The following is an 18,120-nucleotide window of genomic DNA, read 5'->3' on the forward strand; positions in this document are numbered from 1 at the left end:
GGAATAATGGAACTATTCACACTGGCAGACAGCAGAACACACACACACACACACACACACACACACACACAGTCCCTCTGCTTACTGTCAGAGCATCACAAAATAATATAACTCTCGCTGCTCTAAAATGCTTCAAATAAAACATGTTTATATATCTATCTATTCATTTGAAAATGTTGAATGGTAGTTAGATACTGATAATCAAAGCCTGTGACTTCTCTCCTGTTGTTGTAAAATCCCTTTAACTAACCAACAGAAGGCAATTCCTTAATGACATCACCATCATCATCATCATCATCTTCATCATCCAGCAGTGACATTATTTTGTAGAGAAAACAACAGCACAAACACTGCTGGATTTGATGAATTCTGGGATGTTTGAAATCAGTTTTAATGATATGAATATTTCAGGAGATGGTTAAAAAGTGAAGTGGCTTGTTATGAAGATCCTGTCATTGTGTAAATAACCGTGTTGTAGTTGTAAAGCTGACGTGTCTGAGTTTGAGCACAGCACATTTCTGATGACTGTCTGATTCCTAAATAAATACATAATATATTTATTTATTCCTACCTACATATTTTTGTATATTTTGACAACATACTTAAATATATTTTGCCCTCCATATATTCATCTCCAAGAAAATACATTTACATATTCACATTTGAAGAAAAAATTTTAACTTGTTGCGTGAACATAAAACACATTAGAATTTAACTTATTACAATATTACACTATTACAATATGTTATTATACATCTGTAGTAGGCTATTCCATTCATTTAGCCTAATGTAAGAACAGAAATGTATTTTCTTTCCCCTGAAATACATTTTGAAATATATGTACTTTCAGCCTTCAAAATATATTTCAAAATTCTGGCCAAAGTCTATTTAAAATATATGCTAAATATATGTTGCAAATTGAAATTAAAAGTAGTTATTTAAAAGTTCAAATTGAAATTGTTTAGTTTCAAACTTCATATACCAAAATATGTTTTTGAATTTCAATTTATAACATATATTTAGCATGTATTGAAAATATATCCTGGCCAGATTGTTGTAAACGTTTTGCCGTCTGGGACTGAATGGAGCTGCACTAACAAATGCTGCTTGTGAGTGTGACGCTGTACCTTCTGCATGATGTGTGAGAGGCTGGAGAGCAGAGACCTGGCGGCGGCGCTGCATTCACACTGCTGTGTGTTCGGAGGAACCGGAGAGCCCAGCGCAAGAGCCACAAATACACAGAACACAGCGCCTGCGTGACACACACACACACACACACACACACACAGTGTTCAGACGTATTGCAGTAAATCAGACAGTCACACTGTAACAGCTTTCAATAATGTCACAGACACACGTTAACCTTCAACAGCTCATATGCAATCAAATGTAAATTGGAAAACATCTCATGTCATATGAGTTCCATCATTATATCATGTAATAGATGTTGAGTTACTCACAGATCTTCATGATGAGTGTCGTCGCTCAGACTCACTCAGACTCGGTGTGTGTGTGTTTGCTGAAGTATGAGAGTGATGGGCTTTATACTCATGATGGGGGAATCCCTCAATCACTGTAAATCATCTGCTCACACACACAGTGTTTCTCTTTTGGTTTGTTGTGGCACTGAAACTGGAATAAACACACTGATGTGTGCATGCGCTCATCACAGTGACCTCAGCACAGCTCTGCATTACCTGCTCCGGTTTTCACTTCATTCAGACACAACCACAAATCACAACACTTTCAATACTTTCCATGAATAACTGGAACACACTGTGTAATGATCAGTAGTAGCAGAGTGTAAATATGAACTTGAATATTATTTTAAAGTATGGCCTTGTCACTCTCTTCCATCCACAGGAATCTGATTATATGAATATTTCCACTCAATCACACAATTATCTGACTCATTACAGCCCTCGTCTGATAAGCTCACAGATTTCCTTTTCGTTCCAACAACGTCGTGTACAGTCTCAAATAGAATATGATACACAAATTCATCTCGATCTGTATAGTTGACAAATTTCCAGCATGAAACATGATTCATTTTCGAAGCCATTTCTGGAAATGATTGTCACTGACATATATATATATTTGATGCCAGTTTTGGATGAAAAATGCAGATTTGAATTGTGAAGTGAAGATCAGCGCTTTGTGTTTAATCTCATTGTGTTTAATCGTACGCTCAACTTTATTCTGAAGCATAAATTATAATGCAAAACTACAGAAGCTTGTTTCCAACGATAATTGTGACTTTAAATCTTTCTTGAAATTTGGAATTTATAGCTCACGATTCTGTCTTTTCTTCTCAGAACTGTGAGGAAATAAAGTCCGATTTGTGAAATAAAACTAACAGTTACCTTTTATTTTTTTCTGTGGCAGAAAAGAGCTTCCATAGAAAACACAGAAGGGACTGAGCAAGGGATTCTAGATACAATTTCATATTTTCTCCACAAGAGACGATCCAGAAGACTACGGTCTATGAAACAAAGTTTTATTTTTCTTATTTTACACATATCTGTACAGAAGCATCTCCCTCAAATAAAGAATCTGAATACAATAGAATGAAAATGATATGAACACACTTATTCAGATGACTCGTGTCAGAATCAACATCCACGGAGCTACACGTCGACTACAAGGCAGGCATGTTTCCTCTCGAGCAGCTTCAAACCGTCGCTGACCGGCTGTGCTTAAATACTGTCCAACTCAAACATTCAACAGCCAGCTCACGAGGTGTTTCCACACCGCTCTATGTAATTGAGTGGCAAAGGTAAAGGACTGAGACGGGTGTACGAGGCGATCGCTGGCAGTTTCCAGGCCGTTCTGGAGGAACCACAGAAGCAAAGGAAAGGTGTCTGTCTAAACTGATCTGTGTGGAGAGCGTGCGGCTTCATTTGGAGAGCGTCTTCTCCGCCAGGTGCTTCTGCTGGCTCTGAGCGTGCCTGAGGACAAACACAACCCGATTACACTTTACTTCCAGAGACACTCTACTGACTACATGACATTTAGCAGTCGTTAGAGTACTAGTAGACTGTTGGGTTAGGGTTAGGGTTAGTAGAATACGTTGACAGGTACTTGCAAAGTTACTTATAATCAGTAGAACGTAGAAGTGTTAGTAAGCAGACAGACTACTAATACATTAATTGACATGAAGTTACTCATAGTTAGTAAAATAGCTTAAGTGAAGTGTTCCCAACATTTTTGTTACTTGTACTAAAATAAAATATATGTATATATTTATACATATATAAATGTATGTATACAAAGCAGAAAATGTAACTGAAATCTGTTTTAAACACTACACTCTCAGTGACACTCAAATAACACCATTGCAGAAACACATGTTATTGTTCAGCCACTTGCTGTAGTTTTCTGGAGGGGAATTTGTGCTTTACTGGAGTAATCTGAACACTTGTACTTTTACTCCATTGCTTTTTGTCAGAGAAATTCAGTGCGAGTGTTTCACACTTCTGTTGAGCGGATGATTGAGAGCATGAGCCGGGCACCTGGTCAAGTCCTCGATGTCCACCAGCATGGCGTCCTGCTCCATGTGAAGCTCGTCTCTCATCAGCAGCAGCTGCACCAGCTCCTCGTTCAGACCTGAGCATCACACACACACACACACGTCTCTGAGCTCTGCAGAACACACATGCGTGAGTGAGTGAGAGAGAGAGAGAGAGACAGGTGTGTGTGTCGTACCCTCGATCTGTGAGTGCAGGTCGTTGACGATGACCTGCAGCTGTCCCAGCGTCATGTCTCTGAGATCCGTGGGCTTCAGACTCCTCTTCATCAGACACTCGCTGATGTGTGGCATGTGAGACGCACACACAGAATCAGTACAAGCACATGAATCATGTCAGGGATATTATACAGTCTGAACCAATGATGAACACCCAGTGTACAGCTGAGATCTGAGAGTTGAAAGACTCAAGTCAAATGTTTTTGTATGGTGTTTTCTGAATGCATATGGTTTTACAGAGCTAGCTGTATTGCATTTCTAGTGTTGTCTAGCTCATAGTGCCGCAGTGACATTCTAGGCAGTTTAGAGCTTTAAATATCAGCTGTTCTGTTCTGTTTAGAGATGGTCAATAATGTTCAAAGTGAGAGTGTTTTAAAAAGCATTACTGAAAACATGGTTTGATGTCACGTGAACAGTCTGAAAAGCTGACGCTCATGAAACATGCTGGGAGGAAGTATTTCTCAGAAGGTATTGATGAAAATATGATCACAGGTGAATGTCTGACTGTTCGAAAGAAATGAAAGGATTTAGAAAATGCTAAACAATTCTCTGAAATCATAGATAAAATTCCAATCGCCTGTCTTATAAGTGAAAACTAGCCCCTCATCTGATGCGAGTTTAACATTTTCCAAATGTAATTCTCAGCTCGATCTGTTGATTTCAGTCAGTAGCGTGTCTGATTTCAGGCAGCATTACTAGAACATGATGCCATTCTTGACTGTGTTTGCATGTATCATACATTGGAAATGACTTCCAGTATATTGTGGTATTGATTTAGCTTGTATCACAGGATGCTACATAACACTTTCATCTCTTTAATCTATGTCATTAATCAGCAGTCAGTTGTACAGTTTTTCATCATTATGCTAATGACACCACTGACTAATCGCAGTTAGCTATTCCAGAGAACCGTGGGGTTATTATTTATCATAATTATGGGTTATGATGTTGAAGGCCGTTTGGACATGAGGAATAATGCATAAAAAGAAGCATTAACAGCAGATCTCGTAACAGAAACTGAAGCAGGTTTTTCACATTACAAATACATGGTAATTCTTCAGGTAAAGCACCCATCTGAAGTTCCCATGAGGACTCGCTTCATTCTGACACACTGCAGTTTTACTTTCACATCACTTGCTCTGGACTTGTTCCTATTGAAATGTTTTTCCCCATTTAAGGCAGATCTGAGTGCCGTAAGCTGATAATGAGCTGGCTTTCTCAAAGTGAAGTGAATGTTAGCTCTGTAGCCAATAAAGCGAGGAAGAAATCAGAGTAACCTTGATATTTCTGCGTAACTGTAATCGAGTCTGATTTATCCTGCTATAAAGTGAACTGCAGATGTGAAGAGTTGGTTTAAGATCATTAAAAGACAAAGAGGGCTTACAGTAGCTCGAAGCCAAAATCCCAGAATGTTTTGTTGAAATGTGCTTTGATATGAGATGCAGGCTGATGCAAGTTAGGTTTTAGAATCGATGTATTAGTCCAATAATAATAATACCAGTCTTACTCTCATATGCAGGAAACTGGTAGTCGACCATGATGTTATTTCTTTTAATTAATATTCAGTCATATTATCGATTGCCTGCACTGATATTATGAGATGAGAACTGATCTGAATAATGACACTATTACCTTCTATAGAGCTGCTTATAGCTGAAAGTGAATATGTTTCATAACTCATGAATTTTGCAACACTGTTCTATTTCTGTTTTTTCTATATCTGTATTGTATAAAGCACTATAGGAGTAAATGTGACTGGACTGAAAGTGGTTTAAGTGTGTACAGGTCTCCTAGATTCAATGGCAAGTAGATAAATGATAATGATAATGATATGAACGAATCAAAAGCTTGAACAGAGGTGTGTGTGGATGACTGGAGCTTCATTGTTTCACATGATAAAATCAGGTTTTCCTGCCGTCTCATTCCCACAGTATACTTCAGTTTTGACTCAAACACATCGTCTTTTAAAGTACTGTACACTCCATTTGATTGTGTGCATGATAGTTATGATTGATAAAAAATGTTGCATCAGCTTTCATTCACATCTACAAGCACTGAAAAACCCAGCACTGTAATTTGAGTCTGAGATGCGTCTGGTCACCGCAGTTCTAGTTGACGGGTGAGTGCAGTGTTTCAGGAGCGTTAAACGCACGAGCTGGTGTTACACAGCGAATACAGTCACTGAACTCACTGCATTCACTGTGTAACACGTCCCGTGCCATACTGTGGAAGTTTTCTCCTCTGCAAAGAGTGAGGCGTCCAGTGTCTGGCCTGTGAGGAGATGATCTAATCGTGGGGTGTCCCGCTGACACGAGCTGCGCAGAGAAACAGCATCACCAGTGCCACTTTAAGATCACCAATGTGTTTCGAAGGAATTTTCACAAGCAGATGTCAGTTTTGTTCTTACTAGCAGAGCATCCGCGTGTGCAGCATTGGCTGGAGGAGCAGCACAGAGCTGACGAGAGTGACGGGAGGGAATAAGCGTGTCATGGCACAGTTTCGCTGTCCGTCTCTCTGGGCTCTGAGTCGTGTGGTGGTTTACGCCGCATGCTCCGGGAGATTTCCCCGCGTGAGCCGTGTTTGCTCTCCATCGGCGTTACTCAGCGCGCGGCTGTCAAACGCTGGAGGAAGAGCGTTCAAGCATCTGCTTCCTGCTGTGTGTGTGTCATAGTTTCAGTTCAGATGGACACTGACTGCGGAGGCGTTCTCAACGCATGACGTGATGACGAGACATCACTGATTCTTGTGGAATCGCGCTGATTGTGTTTGTATCACGATTACGGTTTTGATTGTATTTCTATATATAAACTGACCAATGCATAAAGTGTGTCATAATAATATTCCAGCTGTGTAGCCTCATTCACACACACACACACACACACACATGTACTTTGCGCTTGAACTGTCAAATACATATGAGATCATGTCGAAATACGTGCTATATGCAATGTTGTTTTACATTTAATTATTCTATTTCTGCACTTGAACACCTACAAACCTGAAACCTGTTTTGTGCTATTGCTTGTTATTTGTTTATTGTAAAATTTAACTGATATCTACAATTTTACACACTACTGTGCAAAAGTCTTTCACCAACAAAAAAAGGTTCTAAGTCAGTTATTTCTATCTTTTGCTGTAGTGTGTCTCCGAGACACTTGAAGAAACCATAGAAACAGTCATAAAAGTGTCTCTATTTCACTTAAGTGGCCTTTTATTTAATTAATATTATATATTCTGCAAATACAGTTCTTTAAAAACATTATTTTGTCCTACTTTATATTGCATGTCTTTAAATACTATGTAGCTAATAATAAAATAATAAACTATTAGGTACAATGCACCTATTGTGTTCATGTTGTATAAACATGCATGTACACAATAAGTGCATTGTATCAAATGATTTATCTAAATGTAAGTACACAGCAGTTAAGGGCACTTAATCCTTGTAATATCTGAACTACTCTAGTGTGCATTCAATGCAATTAAGTGCAGCTGTTTTTCTCAGTGGTCAGCTCTAGCCCGGATCATAACTACAGATACTGTGTAAGCTGTTTTTGAGCACTGGGCTGACTGAGAATCGGCCGTTGAATACGCCTCATCACTAATCTGAACACCGGAGTCTCTCTTCTTCAGCTGTTCGGCTCTCACTAGCGTTGCTGGAGTTGCTCAGTGAAACAGCAGCACACGTACCAGATCCGCCACAGGAGACTTCTTACGGTTCTGCTTCTCCACCTCCACCTGCATCTTGGCCATGGGTTTGGCCATCGCGAGAGCCAGCTTGGCCTCGGCCTGCAGCTTCTTCTGCCGGCTCAAGAAGTCCATGTCCTCCAGAGACTCCGAGTCGTCCTCCGTGGTGTCTCTGTCTGAGTAGGACGAGCTCTGTTTGCTCTGAGGACAGATGGACAGAGAGAACACAAGACAAAGATTAGACAGCTCTCCATCTGGAGCCAACGAAGCTCAGCATACCGAGGAAATGATAAGTGAAAACGATTGTGCATTCTTTCCTAATGTCACACAACAGTATACTGTCTGCATAACAAATCTGAACTCAAATGAACAAACCCTGACAATCCTGTTCTCCTGCACGATCTGAGATGATCCAGACTTTCTTTTGATAAAAACATTTCCTAAACATATTTCTAACATTTCATTTTATCATTTAAAATCTTGGTTATTTCCAAGTTCTAAAAATCCCAGATTTTGGGTCCCACTGTGAACTTCAAATCCTAGACGTATATTTTTAAAGAAGGCCACTTAAGCGACTTAAAGAGACACTTTCATGACTGTTTCTCAGCACACTTTGTAATAATGTCAGATTAAAATCTTTACTTCAAAGTACATTTTAAGTCATTATGTTTTAATCATCTTTTGTTTAAAGAAGTACACTTATTTTGATATGTTGACTTATATACTAATGCACATGTAAAGCACTTGATTATATTTTTAACTGTAGTGTGTTATTTGATATTACATTTATAGTTTATATATTTTAAATGAACTAAATTACAACTTCATCATTATAAATGTGTAGTTACAAATATATTTAAATACATGACATACAAGTTTCAATAGAAATGACATTAAAATATATTTTAGTTATTACCATATTACCAGAAGTAACTATGAAATTATTTGTAAAGATGTACTCCAGTCCTATTTAAGTGAGTAAAAAAAAATCTAAAAACACCCCAAAGTTCAGCTAATGGCATTTAGTACATATAAATCTATACAGTGTGTGTGTGTGTGTGTGTGTGTGTGTGTGTGTGTGTGTGTGTGTGTGTGAGAGAGTGAGTGTGTGTGAGTGAGTGAATGTGTGTGTGTGTGTGTGTGTGTGTGTCCAGGAGGAATCTACACACGCCGGTGTGTTGTAATGATCAGGCTGATGAATGATGATTGCACACGGTCAGTGTAGGTGGGGTCATTTCTCTGGCCTGTGACCCTCTCTGACTCATATCGTAACCTTACTGTAACACCTGCTGCAATGTTTGCTGGGAAGCCAAGGCTCGCAAACCACATCCCTGATTCAGGGGCATTCTGGATGGGGCTGTCTCAAAACACTGCTTGTGTGACCTCTGTTAGAGGAAACATCATCCATGAGTGTGTGTGTGTGTATGTGTGTACCATGGGAGACAGCGGTGTGTCCAGGCTGGTCTCTGTCTTGCTGTCGTCTGCGTCGCTGTGTGTGTGTGTGTACCATGGGTGACAGTGGTGTGTCCAGGCTGGTCTCTGTCTTGCTGTCATCTGCGTCGCTGTCTTTGTCGCTGCCGCTGTCGTTGACGAAGCAGATCTGCAGGTTCATTCCGCTCTGGAGCCTGTGAGGATATTGTGTGATATTGTTCAGATTATCAGAGCATGCTAATGACAGCTGTAGCAACATGTAAATCGCTGTAAAACACCCTTCAGCTCCCACACAGAAAGCAGGATGATCTTGTCGAGTCTTCAGCAGTATCTGCTGTGCTAACACTGAACACCTCCTCTAGCAGACTATTCCAGCCCAAAAACTCATGCAGAAAGATGGTATGTCTGTTGTTGTGTATGTATTTGAAATCTGCTGAATGCTCTGGGAATGTTAGTTTTATGTTTACGCTCTTGTGTACAGTACTTTGGTTGATTTTTATGGTTTTGGAGGTGCTATCTAAATAAAACGGCGTTGAGTTGAGAAAAGCACACAGTGAGAGCACTGGAATACCCGCGGTGACATCAGCAGCAACAGCAAACAGTGAAACGCTCAGGAAAAGGAACTGCTGAACCATCAGAAATCACTGAGAACGTTACCAGAGTGCCTTATTTTACACTTCTGGGAGGGATGCACCTGCTCGCAATTTAGGACATTTAACATTTGATTTGTGTCATTTTGTTATTGTGTTTTAGCAATAAAATTACATAAAGAACAACATAAAAATGCAATGAATTTAAAAATGTTTGATTGCAGATTTAGTCTAAATGGCTATAAAAAAAGTTAATGATTACAAACTTTTTTCCTACAAAGAATTTGAACATCATTTCCACAGTTGAAGTCAGAATTTTAAGATGACAGTTCATCTATCATATGAAAATCACTCTGTCCTTAAAGCAAGATACTTCGGGTGAATAAAGTAAAAATTGTAACTACTTCCCCAGTTTATTAATCACTGTTGATTAAGAGATTAAAACATTGTTTTAATATGCATTATGGATAAAACAAGGGTTACATTTCTCGTTTGATTCTGCTGACATCTTAGAGTTGAAGGTTTTTACAGAGGGGATTTTGCATTTCTCTTTTTATCACTCCATAAATCACAAACAGCAAGGAAAAAAAAACATGGTTTCAAAATGTTCTATAAATCAGTGTGAATGATATAAAACAGTAAAAACCTTCAGAATATAGAGAGGAATAAACTGTAAAGTCTGGTGTGTGTGAGTGCTGCTGAAGTGTAGCACTTTAGTTTAGTGACCGATTCTCACCATGAACTAGTTGCTTATTATCATGCTAGCAGATTGGCTGTTTATCAGTACTTATAAAGTACATATTAATGCCTTATTCTGCATGACCATAGTTTAGATCCCTTAATCCTAAACACCATACCTAACTAAAAAAGACATAGTTAATAGTTAGTTATAGTGGTCCCTAAAGTGTGACCAAACTCATTTTGAGAAAACAGCCTTTGAAGATACGTTTTCTTTTATGAATGAAACCTACTGATGCTGATAGATAAAGTGCAATATGGATGCTGGAAGAGGTTAAAAGAAGGCAAATTATGGAAGCAGGTAAGCCCAAAATCTCAAAAGAGACTAGTGCATGAAACACTGGTTTTATCTGTAGTGTCTTGCCTTAAAGATCATGGGATTTCTTTATCGCTCCACCAAAAGTAAGGTGAAATCTGATCTGGGTCATGGTGTTAATGTTTTACTGTAATAACAGCAGCATTACGACACTGTGTCAAAATGACAGAGAAGTGACTAATGCTCATCACGGTCATGTGAAAGTGAGCAGCAGGGATTCAGGTTAAAGTTATGTGTGTGTGTGTGTGTGTGTGAGAGTATGTGTGTGTGTGAGTGTGAGTGTGTGTGTGTGTGTATGTGTGTGTGTGTGTGTGAGTGTGTGTGTTGTGTGTGTGTGTGTGTGGGTGAGTGTGTGTGTGTGAGTGTGTGTGTGTGAGTGTGTGGGAGAGAGAGACAGAGAGAGAAGGAACTGCTTCCCTTTTGGGAAGAATCAGTGTGAGGGATGCTGAGCTGGAGGGGGAAACCCTTCATAGAGAGAGTGCTTGAAAGCTGTGCTTCACCACACAAACACAGGAACGTGACGCTGTTTCACTCTGAGCCGCAGCTCCGCTCTGATACTGTGGTCATGGAAAGTTGAAGAAAAGGCCTGTGTCCGCACGCTCCTCTGTGCTCCGTCTGCACTGATGTCACTCTCACTCAGCTCAGTCTCCACACCACTGACTCAAACCTCCAACACTTCAAAAACACCATGACATGATGCTGAACAGTGTTCATCGGCGTGAACCGTGACGGCAGAAGAGACAATGAGAATACAAGATCTGCTGGAGGAACATCAGAGCTTTCACTTCTCTCACTCTCATCCGTTTGAACAGTTCACTTTTTAGACATATTAGACAGATATATATATACACACACACATACACCAGACTTTACCATTTTATTCCCATTTGTATTCTGAAGGGTTTTGCTCATTTGTGACCCTGGAGCACAAAACCAGTCATAAGGGTCAATTTTTATCAAAATTGAGACTTGTGCATCATCTGAAAGCTGAGTAAATAAGCTTTCCATTGATGTATGGTTTGTTAGGATAGGACAATATTTGGCTGAGATACAACTATTTGAAAATATTTGCGTCTGTAGATTTCAAATACAATACATATTTTTAAAGGTCTTTTTCTGAAAAAAAAAAAAAAATTCTCCTTTGTTTGTCTATATGTCATTCACACTGATTTATACAACATTTCAAACAATGTTGTTGTTTTTTTTCTTTCTGTTGGTTGACAGTATTTTATAGTGATATGTATACGTTAAAATGTTTACCATATTGTGTCAGTAAGTTAAAAAAAAAAAAAGAAATTAATAATTTTACTCAACAAGGATGCATTAAATTGCATTAAGCAAAATTGCTTTTAATTTTTTCCCCCCAAATAAATGCTGTTAAACTTTTTATGAATCTGTGAATCCTGAAAAATTAAATGTATCACGGTCTCTACAAAAATATTGTGCAGCACAACTGTTTTCAACATTGATAATAATCAGAAATGTTTCTAATAATCAGCATATTATACTGATTTCTGAAGATCATGTGACACTGAAGACTGGAGTAATGATGCTGAAAATACAGCTGCGCATCACAGAAATAAATTACAGTTTAACAGAGATTCACACAGAAAACAGCTGATTTAAATTATAATAATATTTCACCATATTACTGTATTTTTGATCAAATAAATGCAGCCTTGGTGAGCAGATGAGACTTCGTTCAGGAACATTAAAAATGAAATAAAATAAAAAAGGCTGCTGCTGACCGTGAGGACAGGCTGGGTTTGCCGCTCTTGCTGCAGCTGCTGTAGATCCCCGGCCCATCGTCAAAGAAACTGCCCAGCGCCAGCTTCTGCCGGATGGACTCCCGCTCATTCTTCTGGGCCTGAGACAGAAACACAGGAGGACGAGATGAAGACGAGCACACAGAGAGCAGCAGGTGGCAGCAGTGAGACGTGAAGCACATGAACATTACACACTACAGAACACTACAGGAGCCCTTCAGACCCCGTAGACACACTGTGCACAAACACATGCGGACACACTCTCATTGATATACATGTAAACAATAACACATTTCTATTTAGTTGTAAATAACATGCAATTAAGTGCCTAAACATCACATGAAGTCCACACTTAAGTATATTCTATTAATTACTTCCAAAATGAGTTCTCTTCACTGGAATTACTGCATCGAGCCCGTTAAGTGCCATTAGTTGAAGTAACTGAAGTAGGACGTAAATACATCTTTATAAGTAATTTCATGATTAGACTACTTCTATTGTCTTTGAAATATGGTTAAAGTACCATATTATAAATGCCATTTCTATTGAAACTTGTGCATTTAAATGTATTTGTAATCAGTGTTGTTGGTAACGCATTACAAGTAACGCGAGTTACGTAATCAGATTACTTTTTTCAAGTAACTAGTAAAGTAACGCATTACTTTTTAATTTACAAGAGAATATCTGAGTTACTTTTTCAAATAAGTAACACAAGTTACTTTTTTTTCTCCAGTTTATTGACTGACAGCTCTCCTGTCGCCATGTTGAGAGAAATCAGAAGATGTTATTGTAGTTCTAAAATAAATATGAATATGCATTAATTCATCTCGCTCACAAAAATCAAAAAATTCAATATTCCTCAAAATGAATAAAAATAATGCAACTCAGAATATGACGCAAACCTGCAATAATTAAATGTTAAACAACACAAATATGCTTTATGTATTTAATCCCATTCTATTAACCAATGTCTTTGCTTCTGAGCTTCGATGATCCAGTTCAACCGTACTAATAAGCCAAATTACTCTAGACGAACATTTGTCTTTTTTTATTGCTGAAGTGTGTTGAAATGTCTTCTTCTGCATTCTACTGTACTTTTCCTTCAGCCTGAGGCTTATTCATTTCACTTTTGGTGTAAAAAGGTTTTTATATTTGCCAAAAATATAACTTTTTTATTTTAAAAACAAACAAGCAAGCCCTGTCCAGATTTAAAAAGTAACGCAAAAGTAACGTAATGCATTACTTTCCATAAAAAGTAACTAAGTAACGTAATTAGTTACTTTTTTATGGAGTAACGCAACATTGTAATGCCTTACTTTTAAAAGTAACTTTCCCCCACACTGTTTGTAATTACACATTTGTAAAGACTAAGTTGCAATTTAATGTATTTAAAATATATTAACTGTAAATGTAATACTGAATACCAAATTCAAATGATAATCACGTGCTTAGTCAACAATAAAAATAAAAATGTAAACATAACGACTTAAAATGTACTATAAAACTGTTAGTATGACCTTTGTAAGGTTTGAAGTAAACTACAAGGGTGCAATCAGTACAGTACAGTTAAGCACACTTAGGTTCAGTGAAGACTCAGTAAATCATGTCTGTATGAACGTCTGTTTGCGCTCAGGATCATTTTCATGTTGCACTGACGACTGAAGCACAGACCTCTCTAGAGTTTATGTGATTAATCAATGTTTATTTTCACTGGAGTTACTGGAACAAACTCATTTAAGCTGTCAAGCTCTACATCCATGTGACCATAATTACAAACAACATTTAAAATAAACAACATTTAAAAATTCAATTCATTATATGTTAATGTTACAAATTGTCTCGAGTAGACTGTAATATTGTGACAGACGTCTGACTCGAAACTCTTCAGAGCGAACGATCAGTGAGAGCAACGCTGAGCAGAACAAAGGTGCACACGCTTTAAACCTATTAAAAATGGAACGAAAATGACAAAAATCAACAAAATGGTAAAATACATCTATCAAGGAGGTAAGCACCCTCAAAAGAAGGCAAGAGCACCCTCAGTTGAAGCTCTAATACTAACATATTGGTGAAACAGATCTGGCAAATTCTCCAGTGTGTATTTGTGTTTGTGCTCTAGAGAGCATAAAAGGTTTCTATTTACAACGTGTTTTACTGCGTTTAAAACTCTTCATCCAACACTATCTGTTCTCCGTGTTCTTAAGTATCCTTTTTGTTTTACTGTCGCTTAGTATGATTCAATGAGAGAGCTGTCCGAAAGAACGCGAATCGATTCAGACCATTTTGCAAAGATGTTTAGTCAGTTCAGTGAAAGAACTCAAAAGAATGATTCATCCATAATTAAAGGCATGGCTGGTTCAGTCAACAGAAATACGGGACTGCAGAAATAATTGCAGGGCAGAGATTTCTCAGGTCAGTCGGAGTGCACACAGTGCATTCAGCTGTACTGCTGCAGGCGCCACTGAACATAATCACGTTACCATTAAACTCAGATCTATCACTGCAGCAGACCCAGTCAGTGCTGCGTGACTCTCTCCTGATGAAAGAGTGACATCACTGATTTCAGCCAGCTTCATATGGTTACACTGTGTGTTTGCATCATCCAGCAGCGTTCTGTCATCCTGAACACACACTCATCATGGAGTCTGACTTCATCCTCTGTGAGTCACAGCAGCACAGACAGATACTGAAGAGTCTGCAGAGCTACAACAAAGTCCGTGTGTGAGGACAAATCATTACAGTTACAATGGGAGTGTGTCATATGTATCATCATAACTGTTGTTGTTATGATGTATGATCTGACGTTACTGAGTATGTCAATCACTTTGCAGAAACAATAACTGCCTTGATAGTCCACACATTCACTGTGTAATATAGCTTATTAAAATGCAGTTAGAATGACCCCAAAATTCAATACATGAGGGCAAAAATGCCCTGAGTGAGATTCTGTGTTATATTTCTATATGACATAGTTTAGCAATATCACACGAGCAAGACTGCTGTTTTCCAGAATATCAGAACCATTGCAAATATGATTATTGATTTTATAAAACAGTTCAAAGACTTAATAATTGTGAGTTACACTTTAGGCACAATATTGTCTGTTTTTGCTCAGTTATGCCAATGAAGCAGCATTTAGTTCCCGAATGAATCTGTGTTTCTGAATGAATAGGTTGAATGAATTTTCACAAAATGCACTGCTGAAATTATTTGACCTCAATTACCTTTTCAAATTATTTTCTGTAATAATTTATTGCATGCATTCTTGTGTATTTCTCTATTCAATCCTAAATGTATTTATTTGTGTATTCATTTATTCTTTTTAAATGTATTAATTGTTTCATTTTAATATTTCTATAAGTGTTTTATTTCCATGCGTTTCTGTGAGAGGGTTTTATCAAACTACACTATATGAGACGAATGAAGCTGAACAGAGCTCTTCAATCATCTAAAAGATAGCCTACATACATGCAAAAACACAGAAAAATGAATTACATATTTATAAAAACAAATATATTCTGGAATAAATTTTGCAAAAAAAAAAAAAATTTTTATTTTTGCAGGTTCTGTCATGCACACACACACAGATTCATCTTTATTGTGTGTGAGTAAATAATGAAGGTCACGGGTCAGGTTATTATTTTGTTTTTCTGCATGTGAGAGAGACAGTGTGTGTGTGTCCCAGACAGCAGACAGTTTCGGCCCAGATCCGGCCCACATCTGGCCCGCATGGATTTCACATGGGCCAGATGTGGGCCGGATCTGGGCCAACACTATGTTGCTGTCTGGGGTGTGTGTGTGTGTGTGAGGCTGTGCTGGGAACAGTGACGTGTAAATAATGTGTGTGTGTGTGTGTGTGTGTGTGAGGCAGAGACAGGCCGGCACCAGTCGTCTCCATGCGGGCGGTTGCCTGGATACCGGCCTAATCGAGGGGCCCCTGGAGGATTGGCCCCGTCCCCAATACACACACATTATTTCCTCTCTCTGCTCCTCACCTGCACTGTCTTCAGCTCTCGTGCTGTTATTGTGTCATATTTCTGCTCTCTAATGGTCTCTCTCTCCGTGTAATGCAGAGATTCTCCATTAGCACATTGTTTCAGGTGTGTTTGCTCTCTATCAGTTCTTACAGTCTCTCATTTCCTTTCTGTCTGTCGTTTCTGTTTCCTTCCTCTCTATCTGCTTCATCTGTGTGTGTGTGTGTGTGTGCATATGTTCATGCTGTCTTATTCCATCTCACACTGCTCTCTACTGGCCTACAATTAAAAACTATTTTTCTGGTTCTTGTTTGCAGATAAATCCTAGTTAAACTATCACTCCCAGCACTATACTGTATATGTGTTAATTATCCACCGTAACCCTAAAGCACTCGTTATTTAATCCCCATGACATTTCTGTTTTAAAACATGCAACAATCTTTCCACCATGTTGCAGTTCAAATGTTTTGGGTCTCAATGTTACAGGCTTGAAGAATACACTAGTGTTTGAGTTCTGTAAGATTTTATAATGTTTCTGAAAGAGTCTCTTCTGCTCACCAAGGCTGCATTTATGTGCTCAAAAATACAGTAAAATCAGGAAAATTTTGAAATATTATTACAATTTTAAATATCTGTTTTCTATTGAATATCTGTTAAAGTGTAATTTATTTCTGTGATGCGCAGCTGTATTTTCAGCATCATTACTCCAGTCTTCAGTGTCACATGATCTTCAGAAATCATTCTAATATGCTGATTTGCTGCTCGAGAAACATTTCTGATTATTATCAATGTTGAAAACAGTCGTACTGCACAATATTTCTGTGGAAACTGTGATGCATTTTATTTTTCAGGATTCACAGATGAATAGAAAGTTAAAAAGAACAGCATTTATTTGAAACAGAAATCTTTTGTGACATTATAAATGTCTTTACTGTCACTTTTGATCAATTTAATGCGTCCTTTATGATTAAATGTATGAATTTTAATAATAAAAAAAATATTAAAGTATTAATTTCAATAATAATACTTTCTTTCATGTAAATTATCTTATTCTCTTTCATGTTCTCTTTTAAATCTCTCGTTCTCTCTCAAACTCATCCTGAGGTTGTTCTTTCCAAAAATAAAAGTCTTTAAACTTTTCCTGTGGTTTTCTGTGGAAGATCAACCATCTTGTTACACGTCTCTCTCTCTCTCTGTTTTTCAGTCCCTCTCTTTGCCTCCAGATAAACACACACATACACACTCTCAATTAAAAGACAACCAAGTATCTAAATCCAAGCATTTGCGAAGCTCAAACACAGATCAGCAAAAACACTTCCAGAAGCAGACATGACACGAGTCTGGCATACTGTACTTCAGCTGTGAGCAGCAAAAATCACCATCGGCACTCACATCTTAAAAAGAAATATGCAAGAGAGTTCCAGATATAATGTGATCGGAGGAGCAGACAGCGGCACAACGCTGATTAAAAATTAATAGATCTGGTCCTGCATGTCGATTAGTGTCCTTAAAAACTCATAAATGCAGTTAGCATGTCTTATGAATCACGACTACATCCACAATACAACACGAGTGATGAAAGTGAGTTACTGACAACAGTGATGTGGAGTGTGTGTGTGTGTGTGTGAGTGTGTGTTTGATGTGTTATTGAATAAAGTGGGGCACTTCTCTTGAGGTTATGAGACGTAACACACACACACACACACACACACACACACACACACACACACACACACTCTCTCTCTCTCTCACACACACACACACACACACACACTCACTCGCTCACTCACTCACACAAACACACACACACTCACTCACACACACACACACACACACACACACACACACACACACACACACACACACACACACA

General features: G+C 38.3%; 2 protein-coding genes across 2 annotated transcripts in view; both read right to left on the reverse strand.

Annotated features, from left to right (window-relative positions):
- il12a (interleukin 12a) overlaps nt 1-1,494 on the reverse strand; it is a 6,135-nt gene extending 4,641 nt beyond the window's left edge. The window contains exons 1-2 of the mRNA XM_016503294.1: nt 1,461-1,494; nt 1,128-1,252 (exon numbers count right to left, since the gene is read on the reverse strand). Of these exons, the coding sequence (XP_016358780.1) occupies nt 1,128-1,252; nt 1,461-1,470 (135 nt within the window). The 5' untranslated portion in view covers nt 1,471-1,494. The remainder of the gene's footprint in view (nt 1-1,127; nt 1,253-1,460) is intronic.
- Nucleotides 1,495-2,480: 986 nt separating this feature from the next.
- The window catches only part of schip1 (schwannomin interacting protein 1), a 201,396-nt gene continuing 185,756 nt past the window's right edge, over nt 2,481-18,120 (reverse strand). The window contains exons 7-12 of the mRNA XM_016503293.1: nt 12,256-12,374; nt 8,940-9,057; nt 7,432-7,633; nt 3,706-3,825; nt 3,513-3,606; nt 2,481-2,948 (exon numbers count right to left, since the gene is read on the reverse strand). Coding sequence (XP_016358779.1) covers nt 2,897-2,948; nt 3,513-3,606; nt 3,706-3,825; nt 7,432-7,633; nt 8,940-9,057; nt 12,256-12,374 — 705 coding nt within the window. The 3' untranslated portion in view covers nt 2,481-2,896. The remainder of the gene's footprint in view (nt 2,949-3,512; nt 3,607-3,705; nt 3,826-7,431; nt 7,634-8,939; nt 9,058-12,255; nt 12,375-18,120) is intronic.

The sequence above is a fragment of the Sinocyclocheilus anshuiensis genome, unplaced genomic scaffold, assembly GCF_001515605.1.
Source record: "Sinocyclocheilus anshuiensis isolate Anshui unplaced genomic scaffold, SAMN03320099.WGS_v1.1 scaffold1570, whole genome shotgun sequence".
Lineage (NCBI taxonomy): Eukaryota > Metazoa > Chordata > Actinopteri > Cypriniformes > Cyprinidae > Sinocyclocheilus > Sinocyclocheilus anshuiensis.